Source organism: Hemiscyllium ocellatum, chromosome 7 (assembly GCF_020745735.1).
Source record: "Hemiscyllium ocellatum isolate sHemOce1 chromosome 7, sHemOce1.pat.X.cur, whole genome shotgun sequence".
Lineage (NCBI taxonomy): Eukaryota > Metazoa > Chordata > Chondrichthyes > Orectolobiformes > Hemiscylliidae > Hemiscyllium > Hemiscyllium ocellatum.
In genome coordinates, this window is record NC_083407.1 from 61,790,458 (window position 1) to 61,813,242 (window position 22,785).

At 38.6% G+C, this 22,785-nt stretch overlaps 1 protein-coding gene across 4 annotated transcripts in view; it reads left to right on the top strand.

Annotated features, from left to right (window-relative positions):
• tlk1a (tousled-like kinase 1a) overlaps positions 1-22,785 on the top strand; it is a 131,103-nt gene that overhangs the window by 80,266 nt on the left and 28,052 nt on the right. For all 4 annotated transcript variants that reach the window (XM_060827262.1, XM_060827266.1, XM_060827264.1 and 1 more), the window contains exons 11-15: positions 1,957-2,093; positions 2,397-2,585; positions 4,884-4,950; positions 8,798-8,895; positions 22,327-22,408. In XM_060827262.1, coding sequence (XP_060683245.1) covers positions 1,957-2,093; positions 2,397-2,585; positions 4,884-4,950; positions 8,798-8,895; positions 22,327-22,408 — 573 coding nt within the window. The remainder of the gene's footprint in view (positions 1-1,956; positions 2,094-2,396; positions 2,586-4,883; positions 4,951-8,797; positions 8,896-22,326; positions 22,409-22,785) is intronic.

The following is a 22,785-nucleotide window of genomic DNA, read 5'->3' on the forward strand; positions in this document are numbered from 1 at the left end:
GTCTCTGGTGAAGTGTCTCTGTCCCACTTGCTATTTGTTCTGATTTTGCTGGGGTTGGTGATGTCATTTCTGGTTTTATTGATGGTTCTGTTTCTTAATGGTTGGTATATGGGATCCAAATCTACATGTTTGTTAATGGAGTTCTGGGTTGAGTGCCAGACTTCCAGGAATTCCTGTGCATGTCTCTGTTTGGCTTGTCCTGGGCTGGATATGTTGTCCCAATCAAATTGGTGCCCTTCATTGTCTCTGTGAAGTGATAAAAGTGATAACTGGTCATATCTCTTAATGGCTAGTTGATGTTCGTGTACCTCGGTGGCTAATTTCCTTCCTGTTTGCCCTATATATGTTGATGTAAGAAGTCATTGCACATTATCTTCTGTATAATGCTGGTCCTGTTGGTTGTGGGTATGGGATCCTTTGTTCTTGTTAGTAGTTGTCATAATGTGGTAGTAGGTTTGTGGGCTGCCATGATACCCAAAGCTCGGAATAGTCTGGTAGCTATTTCTGATAAATCTTTAATGTATGGCAGTGTGGCCTGTATATCCAGGCATATTGTGTCTTCCTATTGTGTTCTTTCGTGTAGATATTGTCAGACTACGCTTTTTGGGTATTCGTTGTGTAGGTGATCTTCTGCTTTGCGCAGCTCTGGGGTGCTGCAGTGTGTTGTGGCTGGCTTGAACAATGTTCTGATGCAGCTCTATTTATGGGTGTTGAGATCATTGCTGTTGTAGTTGAATACTTGGTCTGTGTGGGTGGCCTTCCTGCATACGATGGCCTGGAGGCCTTCATTGGCCTTGCATTCAACCATCACTTCACGCAGGCAATGAACGACATCAATTAAACTGCGACAAAGTACCCATCCTAGGACAAGCAAATCAGAGATATGCACGGGAATTTCTGGAAGATTGGTACTCAACCCAGAACTCCATTAATAAACATGTAGATTATGACCCCATATCGCCTGTACCAACTACTAAGAAACAGAATCAACAACAAAATTGGAAATGACTCCTCCAACCCCAGCAGAGCCAGACACTTAAATAGCAAGCAGGACAGACCACCAATGCTTCACACTGATGATGTTACCTGGCATGGTGATACAGCATCTGAGAACAAATTAACCAGTTCAGCAAGGAAGTCAACAACCTGAACTGCAAATCTTCCTGAATACTCTGAACTAGGTATATGAGTTTGGATTCTTGAAGTTTCTGATTTTAATCTAAACTCTGCATAAACTTCAAGTTTCCTTCCCTCACCCTTTCTCAGTTATCACAGTGAAATAAACTACTCGTACCTCACTCTTTACAGTTTGTACGTTTTTATTCTCACGTCTGCATTTCTGGTGCAGCTGACATTTCAATAAGCTTGTTAGAAGATCCTTGATTTATCTGATTGACAAAATTGTGTCATGTGTGAAATGATATCTTGTTTTTAAGTGAACCCCACTGTGATATGCTCATCTTGACTACTATACATCTCCATCTTATTTGAGTGTACTGTTTACTGTTAATGTACAAATGTATTTTGTATAAGAGTGATCTGTGGAGTTTGCACCTTCTCCGTGTCTGTGTGGGTTTCCTCCTGGTGCTCCGATTTCCTCCCACAACTAAAGATATGTAGATTAGGTGAATTGGCCATGCTAAATTGCTCATAGTGTTCAGGGATGTGTAGGTTAGGTGCATTAATCGGGAGTAAATGTAGAGTAATAGCGGAATGGATCTGGGTGGGTTACTCTTCGGAGGGTCAGTGTAGACTTGTTGGGCCAGATGGCCTGTTTCCACACTGTAGGGATTCTGCAATGACCAGTGTGTAGTCATTGCAAAGTATTCTTAACTCCTCTATCAGAGGTCACCTTTGCAACAGCACCACATAAAAGAGCAATGAAACGAAATGCTTTATTAGCTTATCATTCCATTTGCTATAAATTATAACTTAAATACGGTTCTTGTGGTTTAGAGTAAACAAGAGAAGCAATCTAGCAGAGAGAAGAGTATGCAGGATAGGCTACGGCTGGGGCATTTCACAACAGTGCGACATGGTGCTTCATTTACTGAGCAATGGACTGATGGCTATGCATTTCAGAATCTTGTAAAGTAAGTACGAGTGGTAAATCTTTCCCTCTCTCCTCTGTGCTCATTTCTGACCTCTCCTTCTTCCCCACTTCTCTAATTGCAAGTTTCTACCCACTTCAGCTATTTTTTGTGACACTAGTTTTATTCACCACCCCTCCATTAGTATCTTTGTTTAATACCTCCCACTTTCCAGTTTCATTATGAAGCAGAATGTCTTGCAGGTATAAAATATTCTCTGGCTAAATGAGCGAGCAGCATCAGATGAGTTGTTGTTGTTCCTAAAATATGCTAATCGTTTATTTTAATGTTAACTTCTGAATACAGGCAACAAGAATGGATAAATCAACAGAGAGAAGAAATAGAAAGACAAAGAAAGTTACTGGCAAAGAGAAAGCCTCCTCCAACTCAAAATTTGCAGACCCCAGCAGCAAACTCTGAACTGAAACAGCGCAAAACAAAGGCTGTCAATGGTGCTGAAAATGATCCTTTTGTTAGACCAAACCTTCCACAATTGTGAGTTCAGTTTTACTTTATTGTAGCATGCCTTATAAAATTCCACAGCATGTTGTGTGCAGCGGGCTCTGCCGATTTAAAAACTGAAAATGCAAATGGTCTTCACATACGGCAGTTGTCTGTGTACTGGTGCATTTCAGTTCTCTTTCAAGCTCTTAATGTCTCCACCATAACTTATGTAGCAAAGTTTTTTGGATTTACATGTCCATTTAATAAGTATGGTTTACAAGATTTTTACAAACTGCCAGAAACGGGTACTTTGTTCGACAAGTCTGGGTAATGAACGAAACAGGCGCAGACTTAAATATGCAGTTCATTTCAACTGCTAGGTATGAATATCCTGTCTATATTGATAGCTTATTTTAAGAATTAAACACTCAAAAGTTAACAATATATGCTGACAATTTCATACTTGTTTAATAATAGTTATGCCAAAGTTGGCTTGAACGCAACTAAATTGCAATCTTCAGACCTATTTAAATGGAATGTGCATCAGTGAATAAACCTGTTAATTTGAGATGCCATGTTTTATATTAAAGATAATTGCTTACTACAAGAAATTCCTGAGCTCTGACCACTTGTTTTCTGAGTCATTACCCCTCCACCGCCCCCCCAAGAAAAAAAAAGGTAAAACTAGTATCTGCTGGATAAATGCTGAATTCAAAACCAAATCTCTGTCCTCCATTTGCGTCTTGTGTCTGTAGCAGGTTGCTTTAACTCAAGTTGGAGTGCCACTACACAGACAAAAGTGTGGTCATCAAATGTATTTGCCATCTCTGTTAGTGTTACAATTTGCCCTAATGCTGGCAGCAGTATTCTTCACTGGAATTAAATCTGAGTTTGGAAGGTTTAAGAAATAAAGTTCTTTTCAGCAAATTAGGAATTGTTATTAGTGAACTCTAGAACACATATTTTCTATGTTGACCTTTGGTAAGGAGTTTTTGTCTTATGAAGAGATGTTGAGGCCACTTTTGGAATATTGTGTGCAATTCTGGTCTCCTTCCTATCGGAAGGATGTTGTGAACCTTGCAAGGATTCCGAACTACAGAGCATAAGTATAACGCGAGAGGGGAAAGATACCAAAGAGATCTGAGGAGCAACTTTTCACACAGAAGGTGATCGGTATATGGAATGAGCTGCCAGAGATAGTGGTTGAGGTTAATACAATTGCAACATTTAAAGGGGATCTGGATGGATATGTGAATAGGAAATGTTTACAGGGATATGGGCCAGATGTTGGCAAGTGGGACTAGATTAGGTTGGGATATTTGGTCGGTATGGTTGAGTTGGACGAAAGGGTCTGTTTCCATGTTGTACATCTCTATGACTCTATAATTGGGCCTATACTCATTACAGATGAGAAGACTGAAAGGTGATCTTATTGCAACACAGATGCTTGGGGATATTGACAGAGTTGGTGCAAAAAGGTTCTTTCTCCTTGAGAGATTCTATGACCAGAGGGTGTAATTTCAGTGTAATAGGATGCCCATGAAAAACAGAGATGAGGAGGGATTTCTTCTGAGGGTATTGAATCTGTGGACTTTGTACCACAGAGACCTGCTGAGGTTGAGTTGTTCAGTATATTCAAGGCTAATATGGACTGAGTTTTAATGATCAGTGGATCAAGGTTGTATGGATGGCATGAAAGTGAAGTTGAAGAATATCAGATCAGCCATTATTGAATGGCAGAGCAGTGTTGGTGGGTTGAATGGCCTACTTCAGCTCCTCTATCTTGACTTACTGTTGAATAAAAATGATTCGTTTTGGAATTTCTGATTAACATTGATAAAAGAATTTGTATGCAGTGTTTTCTTAAGTTTCTTATTTATCAGCTACATAAGTGACTTACCGTGTGTTTCTGTCAGAATGGTAAAAGGCTGAGTTAAAATCTTGATTAATGCAACATAATCAAGTAATGCTTGATATTTTGCTATCCTGTGGAAATAATGCTGAGCCGCATTTTCCAAAAAATGCTGGGAGTTGATTGTTAATGCATAGCATTTCTGATACTTATTTTGTGGAGCTAAAAGAAAATATTTTGTACTAGACACCATGCGGCATTATTTTACAGAAAAATCCAGAATAGTTGTCAGGATTTAAACCAAAACATTGACTGCACACTTTGAACTAACAATCCTCAAATCTTTCGAGAACTGACAATGCAAAAAGATTTGGCTGTGTTAGTATCTAGGCATGTCTGCTATTTTGATTATAAAATAATTATATCTCCTGCAGTAGCTTCTCGTCAATATTCTAACCGAAATGGTAATACTTTTCTGATACTCCCATCTTATCTAGGTTGACAATAGCAGAGTATCATGAACAGGAAGAGATCTTCAAACTTAGACTAGGACATCTAAAGAAGGTATGTTGGTTTTCATGTTCAGGTAAAAGTAGAAGGTTTGTGAGGAGATGAATGTAATTGAATGTTGAAGCAGAGATCTTGAAGGAACGAAAGCTTGATCTTATTAAATACCTACTCATAGAGTCATAGAGACATACAGCACGGAAACAGACCCCTCAGTCAAACTCGTCTATGCCGACCAGATATCCCAACCCAATCTAGTCCCACCTGCCAGCACCTGGCCCATATCCCTCCAAACCCTTTCTGTTCATATACCCATCCAGGTGCCTTTTTAATATTGCAATTGTACTAGCCTCCACTACTTCCTCTGGCAGATCATTCCATACATGGACCATCCTCTGAGTGAAAAAGTTGCCTCTTATTTTTGTATAGCCATCAAAATTATTCTATCTTCCTATTCTTGAAATCCTGCAGTAACTGATGCTTAAGGAAAAAGAAAGGCCTTCATTTTTATCCTGTCCACTTTCTAAGAATTTACAGAAAATGAAATGCTTTTGAAGCATGGTTAATGTTGTAATATAGGAAAACATGCTAGCCACTTTGCGCTCAGGAAGATACCATAAGCGTCAATGAAATGATCGGTTTGTGATGATGGTTAAGGGATAAATATTGGCCAGAATATTGGAGATAATTTCTCTCCAAACTGGTTTCATCTGAGGGGATCGAACAGTCTCAATTCAGTGTCTCACCCAAAGGTGTATATTCCCGTGGACTGTATAGCCTGTTCTCCTGGATTGTTGACTTGTCTGCCTGGAACAAGACCTGAACACACACTCTTCTGACTCGATGTGCAAGTTGCACTTACTGATCTATGTCTGATACTGTTTTGTCAACTTGCTATTTGTGTTTTGATTATGGCTTGCGTAACATTTGAAAGATAATTCAATTCTCCATTTCTGTCTGTGAAATAAACCATTAAACGTATCAGTAGAGTTTTCCTTTAATGTGATTTGCTATAAGAAGACAACATTTATTTTCTTTCAAACGTTTGTGTTTTTATAGTTCTCAGACTAATTGGCAGAATTGAAAACCGAGCACACATTCCCTTTCTTCTGTACTTCTTGCCATAATACCACTATACTGATTAAGAATCTTTCTACCTCAATCTTAAATACAGAGGAACCTCTATTATCCGAAGGATACAGGCAGGGGAGTATTTCGTTCGGTTAATCGAATGCTGGATAACATAGTTTAGCCAAGCATCGGAACCATGCGATCTTGCTGGATAATCGAGATTCTTCTAAATACACAAGAACTATGCCCCCATGGATCTCTGGCAAAGAGTTCCAAAGACTTTCAACCCTCTGAGAAAAGAAATTCCTTCTCTTAGTTTGGTGCCCATTTATTCTGAGACTAGTCCTCTGGTCCTAGACTCTTCTGTGAGAGAAAACATTCTCTCAGTGCTTACCTTATTAAGCATCTTAAAATCTAAACTTCAAAGAGTCCCTATTAAGGTGAATAAGAGGACTAAACCATTCCAGATGTGGTCTCACCATTCTACCTTGTATAATTGCAGGGCTTCCCTACTCTTGCACTTTAACTCCCTGAAATAAGGGCCACTATTCCATTAGCCTTCCTGATTATCCGCTGCACCTATGTGATAGTGTTGTTTCATGCACAACTGCCACCAAGTTCCTTTGTGTTGCAGCTTTCTGCAATTTTTCTCCATTTATCTTAACTTGAATCTCAAAGCAAAATAATGGTGTCTCAACATTTGCTTATTTGAATGTTAATTTCAATGTTTCATAATACAACAGAAATTTATTTTGCTAAATGCTTTCCTTTAGTTACTTTTACAAAACCATCATAGCATGTTTTAAAATTGCATGAGTGGATATAACTTTATGTCCAAATCTCAAAAACACTAAGCATTGGGGATTTTACAAAAAAATTAAATATCTAATATTTAATTTAGCAGAAAACTTGTACAATTGTACTCCTTAGTCTGCTTTTAAGTTTGAAAAGAAATCATGTTTGCTTGTGATTTTTAAAATTGCAATAATCTGCTGATGTTTTTACAATAAATTTATCTGATATACTGTCTTGCTGTTGAATCATTGTTTTTAATTGGGGCAACCTTTAGATCATGATGTTTGCCATTTAACATAACTAAAAGTTTGCAGCTTCTGAGTTAAAGGCATAGCAATGCGTAGAAGTCAGTCTGGTAAACATGTAATATTTCTGTCTGTTTTTATCTCCATTAAAGGAAGGTTAATTTAAAAACAGATCAGCATTCAGAATTATTTTTTACTTCAGTGTTAGAATTCTTCATTACTTGATAGAGATGTATCAATCTGTACATTTTTTTGTAATCATCAAGGTACAGTACACTTAGAAGCCATTTCATGCATCAACTATTTAGAGCATTTTCTCCACACAAACTATCTAATGAAACACTCAGTTTCACCCTCCCCTTCACTTTAATAACGTTTAAAGTAACTAAGCAGTTTTCATTTTCAAATATTTATGGATCTTGCTTCATTCGTAGTTTGTGGCAGAGAAATAATGTTTTTCTAATCTTCCTTTTTTATAATTATCTTAAATATGCACTCTCGTTTCTATCTTTCCAGACAGTAGCAACTACTTGTTGCTGCAACTTTGTAAACCAACTCATAATCATGAAGACACCTGTCCAATCATTTCTTGATCATCTCTCCAACAGTGTAAAATCTCTGCATTTGTCACATCTCTCTCATAACTAATCTCTCAATCCTTAGAATCTCCCCATGAGTCTGTGCTTCACCGTTCTGGTTTCTTCCTTAAATGATGTGCAGTACTCCTGATGTGTTATGAGTTCCACATTGTCACATTGCTGCTATTCTCTACCTATAGATTCAAAACCAAAGATTATATTTTTTGGCAATGTCTATTTGAATACAATTTTTAATGATTTGCAAGACTGTTTATGTAATCCATTTAAAAGTTTGCCTTTCCATGTTCTGGCCAACAGACTATTTCTTTAATTTTGAACTTCATCTACTGACTAGGTGCTCAGCTTTCTGGTCTACGAGCTCTTGAAATCCTTCACAATTTTTCATGTCCCTCAGGTTGGAATTGTAGATTTTCAGTTTACCTGTAGTCCCTCCACTCCCTTGTCCAGGTCATGAATATGCATAGCAAATAACAGCAGCTCCCACTTGAACTTGCTGCTTACATTGCTGAGTTTCATGCTGAGTGGTTTACTTTTACTACTATCCTTTCTTTTCTTCTCTCCCAAGCACCTCCCTTGGAATCTGAGAAGTCTCTTAAGTTAGCCTCTTAACTTTGAGCCAATATTCAATTTAAGAAAATTTTTCATATGGTTGAGCACCATTGACCAGCACCATTTATTATCCATCCCCCCCAATGCCTTTGAGAGGATGAGATGAGATCACTGCGATCGTAGCTGACCGCGAATCTTAATGTCATTTGCTGAAACTACTCCAAAGTTTTATATCCGTTTGTTTAATAAAAATATATAAGTTCAATTTCTTAATTGGGTCTATTCTTCAAATTTAATTTGAAATCTGAGCATTTCTATCTCTCAATTGCTGTCTTTCTGCCGCCTTCACAGTTCATGTGGGCTTGTGAGGGCATTCTGCTCGAGTCTCTGGAGAATTACTTTTTCTTTTAGACTTTTTGCGGTGTTTAATAAAATTGCCTTTGTAAACCCATGTAAATAATGATGGAGTCTTGGCATTTCAATTTAGTTTTCATTCATAATGCAAGTTAATTGTTCTTGAATTTGTGCTTGTTACATTGCCTGAATGAATTGGGGCATTCAACACCCTTTGAGAAAGCAGGTTGAATGTTTGTGAGGACGACTAATAATTGAGCTTATAAATTTATTTTCCATTGGTATCAACAGGAAGAAGCTGAAATTCAAGCAGAGCTTGAACGCCTGGAGAGAGTCCGAAATCTGCATATACGTGAACTTAAAAGAATAAATAATGAAGATAGTTCACAGTAGGTTAATGAATGTTAAATAATTTTCTTGCTTTACGTCTTTCTCAAAAACTCAGTTCCATAGCAGTTCAGCCAATGAAATATTTTTGTAGCGAAAACAGAAGTTGCTCAAAGAACTCAACAGGTCTTGTAGCATCTGTGGAGAGAACTCAGAGTTAACGTTTTGGGTCCAGTGAACCATCTTCAGAACTGATCTTAGCTAAGTAAAGATTGACAAATACTGAAGATGGAGTGCCGGGAGGTGAGATGAAGCCCAGCAGGAGAGAAAAACAATTGGGCAGGCAAAGGAATGGGTGAAGGTCAGCCTAGGAGAATCAATAACTGCTCTTGGAGACCATTAGTGGCTGGCAATAGGTTGTTTGTGTTAGCCCGTGTGATGATAAGGTCTGTGTGTGAGAGACAGTGTGACAGACATAAAAAAAGGGCACTGACATGGGAGAAGCTGCCCAGGTCCTAGAATTATTGAACTCAATATTGAGTCCTGACGGCTTCATCTCCACTTATTATTTACTCCTTCACCTTCCTGTAACCTATCCTCGGAATAGGAGAAAGTGAGGACTGCAAAAGCTGGAGATCATGTGCTTTTCCAGCACCACACTCTCGACCCTATTCTCAGCATATATGCTAATTTTTCTCAAGCTAAAAGATTGCTGGACCCGTAATGTTAACTCTGCTTTCCTTCCACAGATGCTGTCGGATTTGTTCAAAGTTTTCCCACAACTTCCTGTTTTTGATTCTGATTTCCAGTATTTGCATTCTTCGGCCTTTTAAAGTATTTTTGAAATATCGTCACTGCTGTAAGACACTTTACATAGAACAGTGAGTTTTGATGACTGGATTTTTAGTGCTGGTGATTGAAGATTAAAACTTGTGGAGAACTCCCCTGGTCATCAAATAGTATCAGGGTATCCTGAATGTCCATCTGAGGATTGTGGATGTTTAATGTACTTTTTGTCTTATTGGAAAGTTGGTGGTTATGGTGTTCAGTATTCCTCCTGTTGCAGTAATCGGTGAAGCTAGAATATTTGTGAATGAAACTACTGCGCGCTCACTCTCGCTCTGACTTCTGCTCTCTGGTTTGTCTCCTCTTCTGCATCTGATTGTGCACTTTCACTCTCTCTTTCTTGCTCTATCCATCCTGCACCCAGTTGCAATGTCTGTCATTTCCTCCCACCCAAGTTGCTCACTCTCTCCCGTTCCCACCTGCTCTTGGTTTCCTTCACCCTGCCCTGTAGTTTTTACGTCATCTGAAATATTCCAATTAGTTCCTAAATATGTATAACTTGAAAACAAGAGAATTATCTAATGAAATGTTTTTTTTCTTGCAAGGGATGTGGGTGTCACTAGCAAGGCCAGCATTTGTTGCCAATTACAAATTGCTGTTGGAACTGGGTAATCCACTGGGCTGTTTCAGAGTGCAGTTAAGAGTCAACCACTGTTGTGGATCTGGAATCAGCTGTAGACAGGTCTCCTTCCCTAATAAATATTAGTGAACTAGATCGATATTTACAGCAGTCTGATAGTTGACATGGCTAACAACTATGAGACTAACCAAATAAAAACCAGAAGAACTGTGTATGCTGTAAATCAGAAACAAAAATAAATTGCCGGATATGCGCAGTAGTTACATTACCTGCACAAATATTCTAATTTCACCGACTAGGTCTGGTTAAGATCTGGTAACATCTATGGAGACAAATCAGAGTTAATATTGTGGTTGAGTGAACCTGCTCAAGTTTGGAGGAAGGGCCGCTCGAGCTGAAATGTTAACTGTGATTTGTCTCCACTAATGCTGCCAGACCTCCTGAGCTGAGACTAACCATGCTTTGCAGCATGTCCCCAAGCTTTAGCCTGGATCCCTGATCCAGTATCGTTACCACTCTGTCACCATCTCTTACTGAAGTAAATAGTTAAAGGAAGAGTGAGGAGAGTAGAAAGGATCAAAGGTTTTTCATTTTATAAAAGAAAATAGCTGTTAATTTCCAACAAAGGCATTAAAGAAGAGAAGATATCTAGGAAAACATTAACTGTAGCTTCTTTCAATTCCAAGAATAGGAGTACTAGAAACAGACACAACAGCACCAACAATAGTAAAGATTGGCCAGCACAGCTTTAGAAATTGTGCGAGAGCATAGTTCTGATTCATGGTGTGCACATGCGATGTTAACACAATTCCTATTGTGGGTCGAAGGTAACATTTTGTGCTGGAACAAAAATATGCTGTTATATTTGATAAATGGTCTAATGAAAAATCAATTTAATGTTGCAAAAGATGACGAGAGCAGAGGTGGAAAATGAGGTGATCTCTTTCAAGAGATCCATCTGAATAGAAGCCTTAACTGTGAAATGAATTATATTTCAAAAGCTACAACTTAATCCTGGAGTTACCAGATTGCATTCTATGCTATGGAGAAGCTGGGTGATGTGGACAGAAGCTTTCAAAGCAGCAGTTAAAAATAATCCAGTTGTTCAGAGGTTTGGGTTTGTGAAGTGATCTTGGTCAGAAAAAGCGATTAGGAACCCCAGGAAGATTTGAGAGAGGAGTTTACAGTTTTCAAGTAAATGATGAAATTCTCAAGATCTGATTTGGAGCAGGAAGCTATAATAGAAATTGTGTTCAAAGACCATGCTGGTAAGCAAATTATGTATCCATGTTAAAGGAAAATAAGAGGGATTACAAAACTTGGAAATACAGTCATGGTAGGGACCTGTAGATGAGTTTGGCTCTTGAATAAGAGTAGGTACATGAATAGGTAAAAAGAAGATGAAAGAATGGTCAAAAGTAGGACTCGTGAACAGGATCAAGATGAACCAATAAATCTTCTGGATATTTTGATGAAGCTTCAGGAACAGGCTATTTAAAAAATGTAAAATTACAGTTGGTAGGTGATTAGGGGACAAACCTGAATAGTAAAAATCGTCATCTGGTATGTGGGTCAAGCTCTGTGAAACTAAGAGTAAACTTTAGTTATCCCAATGGATACAATGCTCTTTGCTCACTAGGAGGGCCAACCACTTTGGAGCTTTGGAAGTCAAATCATGAGAAGTACAAGCTGCTAAAGCAGGTCATTGACCATGAGTGCATCTGAACATGCAGTCTAGCTAACCTATAAGGACTGCACTATAGGAATTGAGAAGGAAGAGACCCCACCCACAGCCCTAATTACTCTGCAGGCAACAGTATTTTATTCCCTCAGTCTTATCATTGAAGCATCTTGGCCCTCCAAAGGGAGATTGTTTTGCTTTGAGTCAGAAGCTTCAACTTGGAGTGAGCTGTTCCAACACGCCAGCTCGAAATGACCTCTTATGTGGATTTTAATTGGAATGATTGGCTGTGGAGAGTTTGGTCGCCACATTTTCTTACCTGCTCTGGGAAAGCTTCCCAGAGGTGAGAATGCATCAAAGAATCGTTAGCATCCTTTTACTTTCTGGCCGTCCTACCTCACCACCAATAACCATGTGTACTGGTACAGGAAAATCTGGACAAAGTTTCCTAACATATATCCTTTCAGAAATGAAAAATATTGAGGACTAGTATAGAAGTAAGTTTAAAAAGGGATTTTTGAGAAAATGAGAACCATCTGAGATCAGTAATTAGTTGTTTTTTGGGAATTGTCGTTTGGATTTTATAATTGATAGGAAGACGCATAAATTTTGAAAAAGCAAACAATATGACAAATGGTGACATGAAACAGCAAACAAAAGTTGTCCACAAGAAAGAAAGCATTTATATATTTAGATTCCATTTATATAGTGTCTTCCCTACATTCGTGCACAGCTGATGTTTCATAGCCAAAATATTTGGAAAGCATTGTCAGAGTTGTAATCTAGGAGATACAGTAACCAGGTTCTTCCAAGTAAACCCCACTGTACAGGAATGTAATAACCAAATAATCTGTTCGTGATATTGGTTGAAGGATAAATATTGACCAGGATACTGGTGCAAATTCTGGGGACCAGTTTAACTCATTTGGCTAAATGTTTTGCGAAGCAGTGTCATGCCAACAGCATGGGTTCAATCCCATCACTGGCTGAGGTTACCATGGAGGACTTTTCTTCTCAAGCTCTCCCCTCATCTGAGGTATGGTGGCCCTCAGGTTAAATCACACCAGTTGTGTGTCTCTCTAATGAAAGAGTAGCCTTCTGGTAAGACTGTGGTGACACAATACATTCCGGTTGAAATTAGCCTCTTCCTCTTGACATGGTGGCATGGTTGACAAAGAGACTATGGTTTAACATCAGGTTTGGAGGCTAGGCTGCTGCAAACTGAAGTACTGTGTCAATGCTGTTGAAGAGAAAGGGCTAATCCATGGTGCTTGTCAAGAGAGTCAGTTGTGTGAAATTCTGAAACATAAGTTGGATATCCAGGCTACATTGGTGATCACAAATGAATGTGAAAGAGGAAACGTGAATTCTCAGTAGAAATCACATGGACATGTCAAAGCTGGAGGCAAACACAGCACAAATAAAGTTGTGAAAATGGATTTAGGCAGATAATTGTAAACAAAAATCATAAAAAGCAGCAAAGACAGACAAATTAGATTCTTTGCTGATAGGAGACATTTCTGGGACCCATAAGTAGAGAAGTGCAGGTAAAGTTTTTAGAAAAAAAAGTGAAATTGAAAAGTTCTGGAAAAAAATGCACATAACTAGAAACTTTATTTCAAATTTCTAGCATTGAAATCTACTTTTGTTTTCTAGGCAATTTTCCTGGCTTTGCTTGAATGCCTTTCCAGTGCTTCACTAGAATTCTGACTGCACATTATCCATCAGTTTCCTCCACTTGCTAGTTTTGGTTCATTTTTAAAAAACTTTGAGGGTGTATATCTCTCTCCTTCTCCATGATAAATACTGGACAGTTTATCTTTCGGAACCTGAGAAATGCTAGATTGAAAAATACCAATTGCATCTAGTTCTCCAGCCATTCCAGTATTTGCATGATTCAACAATACTATTTATTGTTTACTTATTCACTTACAACCCAATAAATCTATTTTGACAGTTTGTAGATCAAACTACCATTTAATGAAGCTTTTATTTTTCTATCTTCTGGTGTCAGGCAAGATACAGATGAAGACCTTTTATCAAATGATAAAATGCCCAATAATGATCTTACATTTCAGTAAGAGTCATACAGGATGGAAACAGACCCTTCAATCCAACTCATTCATGGCATCATCCCAATCTGGCAGAGTCCCATTGGCCAGAATTTGGCCCATATCTCTCTCAACCCTTCCTATTCATATACCCATCCAGGTACCTTCAAATTATACCCACCTTTACCACTTCCTCTGGCAGCATGTTCCATACACACACCACCCTCTACTTTAAAAAGTTACCCCTTTGGCCCTTTTTAAATCTTTCCCCCTCACCTTAGACCCTTCCCCTATTGTTTTAGATTCCCCCACCCTAGGAAAAAGACCTTGGCTTTTCACCCTATCCATGCCCTCATGATTTTATAAACATCTGTAAGGTCATCTCTGTCTCCAACGCTCCAGGCTTAAAAAGCCCCAGCGATTCAGCCTTTCTGTATAACCCAGGCCCTCCAGTCCAAGCAACAACCTTGTAAATCTTCTCTGCACCCTCTTAAGTTTAACAACATCCTTCCTTTAGAAGGCCAACCAGAAATACATACGATATTTGAAAAGTGGCCTCACCAGTGTCCCATACAGCTGCAGTACAACAGTTATTATTATTGGCAACTTAGAATCCAATATGATAACTGGCAGGAGGATCAGTTGGCTGAATGACTGGTTTATGATCCAGAGTGATGCCAACAGCATTGGTTCAATTCCTGCACTGGCTGAAGTTAGCTGAAAGTCTTACCTTTTCAACTTCTTCCCACATCTGAGGAATACTGACCCTCAGGTTAAACCACCACCTGTTGTCTCCTCCTAATGAGCAAACACATCTATGGTTCTAGGTTATGGTGACTTTATTCAAGATGAGAGCAAAGAATAACCCAAGAAACTAAGGCCAAATAGTCTAACCTCGATGATGGAGAAACTAGTTGTAGCAGTTCTGAGGAACAGAATTAGTCTGCACTTGGAGATATAGGAATTAAGAAAGATCAGTCAGCATGGTTTTGTTAATCGGAAGTCATGCAAGATCAACTTGATTCAATTTTTTGAAAAGGTGACCAGGTGTGTAGGTAAGGGCAATGCATTTGACAAAGTATATTTGGATTTCAGCAAGACTTTAGATAAGGTTATGCATAGGAGACTGATGGTGATGGTAAGAACCCATGGGATCTAAGGCAATTTTGTTAGTTGGATCCTGAATGGCAGGAATCAGAGTGATGGTTAAGGGGTGTTTTTGTGATTGAAAGACTGTCCAGTGGGGTCCCACATGGATCAGTGTTGGGAGCCTTGCTGTGTACCGCTTTTGTGGTATATATAATTGATTTAGGCTTGAATGTAGGAGGGCTGATCAGTCAGGTCCCAGATGTAATGAAAATTAGTAGTATGGTAATTGGTGAAGAGGGACAGACGAGGTGGTCAGATGGGCTGATCAGTGGCAAATGGAATTCAGTCCAGCTAAGAATAAGCTGATACATTTAAACAGGACAAACAAAGCAAAAAAAAACTTGAACAGTGGTTCCTGAGAAGCACCAATGATCAAAGGGACCTTGGTATGCATGTACATTGGTCTGTTAAGGTAGTAATACAGGTGAATAAATTATTAAGATATATGGAGTACTTGCCTCTATTAGTTGTTGAGTTTTAGTTGTGAAGAGAGATTGGATAGACTGGAGTTTTACTTGGAGTAGAACACTTATCACCTTGAGGCGTGCAGACAGGAAGGTACCTTTCCCCTTCATTGAGGGATCACTGACTGGGGACATAGATTTAAAGTTAAGGGCAATAGGTTGAGAGGGGAAGCGAGGAAATATTTTTTCACTGAGGATGGTGGGAATCTCGAGCTCACTGCCCGTAAGGGTGGTCGAGATGGAAACTCATAATAGTTAAGAAATATTTAGATGTACATTTGCGATATCGAGGCAAAGAGGGTTATGAGCCAATTGTTTGAAAATTGGAATAGAAGAGTTTGGTTTGATTCGTTACTGTCACAAGTGCCAAAGTGCAGCGAAAAGTTTTGTTTTGCACTCAGTAAATGCAGATCATAACATACAAAGATCATAGGGTGATTGAACAGAGTGTGGAATATCAAGTTATTCTGCAGAGAAGGTGCACAAATAACAAGATCAAATTACATTTAAAATTTGAGAGGTCAATTTAGAAATCCACTAACAGTGAGAAAGAAGCTGTTCTTGAACCTATTGAAACATATGTTTCAGCTTATGTATTTTTTTGCCCTATGGGAGAGGTTGGAAGGGATTGTAAACCAGGATGGGAGAGGGTCTTTGTTAGTCTGCCTTTCTGAGGTTCAAGAAGTGTAGATTGAGACAGTGGATGGAAGGTTGGCTTGTGTGATGGACTGTATTCCCAACTTTCTGTAGGTTCTTATGGTCCTGGGCAGAGATGCTGTACAAAACCGTGATGCATCTAGATAGAATGTTTTCTGTGGTGCATCTGTAAAAGTAGGAGAGAGACCTTATGACATGCTGAATTTCCTGAGCCACCTGAGAAAGGAGAGGCACAATTGATCAGCCTTGATCATGGCGTCATTGTGGGGGTTGTCCAGGATAGATTGGTGATAGTCACTCCTCGGTACTTGACGCACTCTATTGTCTCCATCTCCGCTCCATTGATGTAGATAGGGGCATGCCCTCCTCCTTCCTGAAGTCCATGATAAGTTCTTCAGTTTTGCTGACATTGAGGGAAAGATTGTTATATTTACTGCAAGTCACGAAGCACTCTGTCTCTTTCCTGTATTCTGTCTCGTCATAATATGATATCTGGCTTACAATGGTGGTGTCATCAGTGAACTTGTGTATGGAGTTCAGACAAAATTTGGTGTCTCAGTCATGGGTGTACAGTAGGGGACTGAGGGTGGCAGTGTTGAGGATTGTCGTGGAGGATGTGCTGTTGCCTATCTTCACTGATTGCAGTTTGTGGGTTAGGAAATTGGAGAGCCAGTTGCAAAGAGCAGAGCAGAGGCATCAGTCTCAGAGTTTGAAGATTAGTTTGGTTGGGATTATAGTGTTGAAGGCAGAGCTGTAATTAATAAGTAGAAGCCTGATATAGGTGTACTTATTATCCAGATGTTCCAGGGATGAATTTAGGGTCAGGGAGATGGCTTCTGCTGTGAGTCTGCTACACTAGTAGCAAATTGCGAGGGATCAAGAGAGGCTGGGAGATTAGAGTTGATACGAGCCATAAATAACCCCTCAAAGTACTTCATAATTTAGGAGGTCAGAGCAACTGGGCGGTAGTTAGTGAGGCAAGTTGCATGTGTTTTGTTTGATACCAGAATGATTATAGACTTCTTGAAGCAGGTGGGGACTTGGATTGTAGCAAGGAGATGTCAGTGAATACTCCCACCACCTGATCGGCACAGAATTTGAGTGCACAGCCAAGGACTCTCTCTGGGCCAATCGCTTTAGGTTTGGTTTTGTTTTTGATCAGGGTAGACTCAATGGGCTAAAGGGCCTGTCTTTGTATTGTAGACCTCTATGACTGACTCAAAGAATTGAACGTGGATCATTTGAAACGATGAGAAGTGTGGAAGTTGGAAACAAAATGAGAGTTTTCCATTTCAGCTGGGAGCAAGTCATGGCCCTATTAGAGATGATAGGAAAAACAGAGTTGAGGGACATCATACAACTAGGACAGAAATAATCCTATAAAAAGGTACAGTCATTTCTGAGGAAGAGTCACTAGACCCAAAATGTGAACTCGGATTCTCTTCTCAGATGCTGTCAGATCTGCTGAGCTTTTCCAGCAACTTCTGTTTTTGTTCCTATAAAAAGGAAAACCAGGCTAGCATCCCTGTTGGTACCGATAGCAACATTTTCATTTGGAAGAAGTAGAACATGTGAAAAGTGAAATCTGTCAGAGAGCAAGTTCAACCAGGCAGAGGAAGACAATGCTTCATGGAAACTGGTTGGCCTCCATTTCAGGGTGAAGTGGAGAGCTATCTGACCTTGTTGGGAATGAAGGTGTCAAGAGATTGAACTGTAAAGAGCAGACCGGGTAAGAGCTTGGAAATTTACCTCTTGCATAAAGCCATTTTCCTCCTGTAAGCCACTTTTGGTGGCCTGTTTAACTATTTTTGGGGATCTTGATTGAGTTGGATCCTTTTCTTCAACGATGTGCATTATTTAATAGGAGTCATTGAACAGATATGGAAAACTTGGTCAGTTCCTCCTTCTCCTTTCACAAATAACAAGCTCTGAGGCTAAGTGTAGCTTCTCTAATAATTTCCACACTAAAATTATCCAACTTTTTTTTTCAAACCATTATCTGTATGATCTCCATGGCAACTGGCTGTACTTAGAGTTTTGTATTCTTTGCTAAATTTATGCTTTTTTAATATCAACATGTACTTAAATTTCTATTTGCACAAATTAATGCTGAACTTAAAGTAGCAAAGTAATTTTATATGAATGGTTGATTGTGTATTAATATTTCAAGAGCTCAATTTGATGGCAAAATAGATTGAAGATCTCAAGAAATTGCCAGCTTATTAATGCAAGTTACAAACAAAATGTTTTGTACTTCATAACGAACAGCTGAGCTCTAATCTTTGTAAATAACTTTTTAGAACTGAAATGATGGAATTTTGAGCTAAACAAAAAGTTTGTACTTCTAAGCTTTGAGGAAAGAACACTTCAGAAAATATATACCTGAAAATCTTATTAATTTGAGTTATTGCATTCTCAATCAATTTCCTAGATGTTGCGTAGGTGAAGACACCCTTGTAGGATATGTGAGCGTAAAGCCATAGAAGAATTCTAAGTTACTTAGCTTGCAAGTAACTAAACCTAAAGCTTGGTCACCACCTTTCACCTATTCTCTCATCAGCACACCTGCCAAGATAATTATTTAATTTAGTTCCCTTAGTTTGAATCTGTTACTCTTCTGAAGAAATATAGCTCTTTTTTCAAATGCAATTAGGTTTGCTGGTTTGCTTTTTGCATCATCTTCCTGATTTGGAGTTATTCATTCTAATAATTAATAGTTTTATTCCTCGTTCAATATCACTTGATTTGTCTATTCTTAAATATCAATTTGTCACCTTAGAAAATGTGGCAATACTTTGATTTTTACCAAACCTATTGAGAAATAGCTTTCCAGGCTTTTATTTTAAAAGCTCCCATTTTAAAATGTTAAAATATTATTTATTTTTCACTGGCATTCATAACTTTGTGGTTTCACTTTCTGTATTCCCAAGTTATTGTATGTAGCAAAACTGCAATCAATTGGGGATCGAGGGAAAGCTGTCCACTGGTTGGAGTCATATTTGGCACTTAGGAAGATGGTTGTGGTTGTTGGTCAGTCATTTCGCCTCCAGGACATTTCCGCAGGATAGTGTTTCATTAATGACCTTCCCTCCACCATAAGATATAAGTGGGCAAGTTTGCTGCTGATTGTTCAGCATCATTCACAACTACTCAGATACTGAGTAGTCCATGTTCAAACGCAAAAGATCTGGACAGTGTCCAAGCTTGGCTGGCAAGCGGCAAATAACATGCGCACTATATAAGAGATGATGTAATCACTGTCCTTTGACATTCAATAGTGTTACCATCACTGAATCAAATGCTATCAACATCCATTGACCAGAAATGCAACTGGACCTGCCACACAATCTCAGTGGCTAGAAGAGCAGGTCAGAGGCTAGAATATTGTGGTGAGTAACTCACTTCCTAACTTCCCAAATCCTGTCCATTATCTACAAGGCACAAGTTGGGAGTGTGATGGAATACTGCCTACTTGCCTGGATGAATGCAGCTCCAACAATACTTTAGAAGCTTGACAACCATCCAAGACAAAGCAGCCCACTTGATTGGCACCACATTCACAAGGATCCACTTGCTCCACCACTGATGCTCAGTAGCAGCAGTGTGTAATATTTATAGAATGCACTGCAAAAATTAATCAAAGATCCTTAGATAGCACCTTCCAAACCCACGGCTACTTCCATCTCAAAGCTCAAGGGCATCAAATACTTGAGGAAAACCACCACCTGCAACTTATCCGTCCTTGTCATTCACCATCCCGAATTGGAAATATATCACCATTCCTTCAGTTGCTGCGTCAAAATCCTGAAATTCACTCCCTCAAGGCATTGTGAATCAACCTACAGCTGGTGGACTGCAGCGGTTCAAGAGGGCCTCTTGTCACCACCTTCTTAAGGCAGCTGGGATGAGCAATAAATACTGGCTAGCCAGTGATTCCCACCTCCCATGACCGAATTTTTAAAAAAAGTCTCTATCTACAACATAGCACAAGATTTTTTTTCGAAGATTTGCAATTAATTTTCTATTATGTTGCAGGAGATGTTTGAAAAATTTGCATGGATACTTTCCAGTTAATTTTAGAAGTCTGGAATTGACTCATTGATGGAAGTAGAAATGTTGTGCACATTTTCACTAGTTATAGCTGGTCTACTTTGATATGTAAAATGTATGAGATGCGAATTGGGTTTTTGTTAATATAACTAACCATCAATCAAGCAACCCATAAAAATACAAAGTTGAATTTGTAGTAGTTAAAACCATGAATAAAGATTTGTAATTCTTAATTCTAAACCAGTTACGAACTTTATAATGACGGATTTGATTACCCACTGATCTGTTTGGCTGCACTACACTTTGGAATCGGTCTTCATAAAATTACACTATTTTTGTATGACAAACACATAATTGAAAAAATGTTTGACCTGCTCAACTAGATGCTCATTTAGATTTTTGTTACTGAATTCCTCTATATTGGTAGCCTTCACACAGATCAAGAAAAGTATGATAGCTGTTTGAATGGCTACATCCCAGTGTGTCTTCTAAATGTTCGAACATTTATGAAATTTGCACTAACATGTATCTTATTTCATCCTTGTATTTTTGGGATAATACTTTGAAATTTCTTCTTTCCAAATTATCTGTTGTCACTGACATTTTGAAAAGGACTCTTTATGAATGATGCAACTTTCTTTAAGATTCCGTTTTCTGTTGTAGATGTAACAAACCTCTTTTGCTGTGGACTCACCTGCAGATCATATGAATTCAATCCCATAATATAAGGCAAAACTAACTTTGCATTTTTAGTTTGTGCAATACTTTTTGGCTTATTTTGGTTGTATTTATTTCCTAAACACATTATGAAAATCCATAACAAGATTAGTTCACGTCAATTCAGATTATTAGTCTGACTTTAGAATTTAACATGTACCCTCCAGTTAAGCATGTTGCCAATCCTTCTCCTTAGTACCACATGCAGGTTTAAGATCTCAATTTTTGATAAAGAGACCTAGATCATTTTGTTCATTTCCCCTCCTTACACTCCTTACCCTGACGGCCCAAACATCACTGTTTTTAATTTTTGCCCTTTAGGTTTAAAAAAAAACCCTCAATTCTCTTAATACTTTAGCTCCCTCTCTTGAACTCCTCTTTTCTGACACCCCTTTCTGCAAAGCTACCAAAACCTCCAAAAATCACCCTCATGTTTACCTTTTATCAATCATAGTGGTCTCAATTGAACAACTGTAATCTCAAATGTGTCTGATGTGTGTCTAAATCTGTCCAGTGCTCCTCACTGATTGTGCTTGTTGGAAACAGTGCCAACTTTCTTTCCTGCATCTGTTTGCTCTTAACAATTAAATGCAAGAAGTGGATAACTAATCTTGTTCCAAAGCTGGGGAAATTCCACTTATAGTTCTGTTTGCACATCTGGTGACTATAATTCTTTCTACCAGATCGTTTTTGCACCTCGTTGCTAGTCCAAAGCTGTTCCTACAGGTTATTTTTCTTCCCATCAATGAAGTCCAGTTCCTGCCTTGGCTGTTTCTACAGCACTGCTTGTTGACATGAACCTATGAAACTTCCTCTTTCAAAAGAACAGTCACTAGCATGTTACTGAATGGACAATTAGTGTGAAAAAAATGCCCAAGTTTTAATTTTTATTCAAGAATGGTGATTTGGTCAATCATACATAGATATGTAAACTCATCTTGTGCTATCTTTAACAAAGCATAGAGCTTCATTCTCCACCCAACCCCCCACCACTACCAACCGCCACCCCACAATCCTATTTATCTCTCAGCTTCCCCCCCCCCAATATTCATGATAAAGGGTTCACGCCCAAAACGTCGATTCTCCTCTTTGGATGCCTGACCTGCTGTGCTTTTTCTAGCGCCACACTTTTCGACCATAAAGTGTATACTGTTCAGTTCACAGAATCTAGTTTTACTCAACTGAAAACTTTGATTATATTAACATCTTTCAGTTTTCCACCTGAATCGCTATAAGCAAATTAGTTTGTGGAATGTTTGCTGATATCTGAATGTTTAATCAGGCTACTCTTTTTTTAGGTTCAAAGATCATCCTACATTGAATGATAGATATTTATTGCTACACTTACTTGGACGTGGTGGCTTCAGTGAAGTATATAAGGTATGCAATGCAAAAATATCAGGATGCTGAGCATTTCAAGTTAGTGATTTATATTTTGAATTATTCAGCAAAACATTGGGCCTTTGTCATAAACAGGTTCTATGCTTATCACCTGTGTTTGGTTAACTGGGCAAGGCGTGTTTTTATGAGTTCTGATGAAATTAGTATATGTATGTTATTGTACCATTTTTAAATTTGTAAATTTTCAAGCTCCATGGCTCAGTTCATTGCTGAATGATTTTTCCTATATTACTTGATTTAGAAATCCTACCTAATTCTTTTCCATCTTGTATTATTTCTTGCATCTTGCATAATTTGTGTTTTTTGCAAAAATTGATTTGTGTAGGTATTCTCTCCAGATCATTAGAAACTAAGTC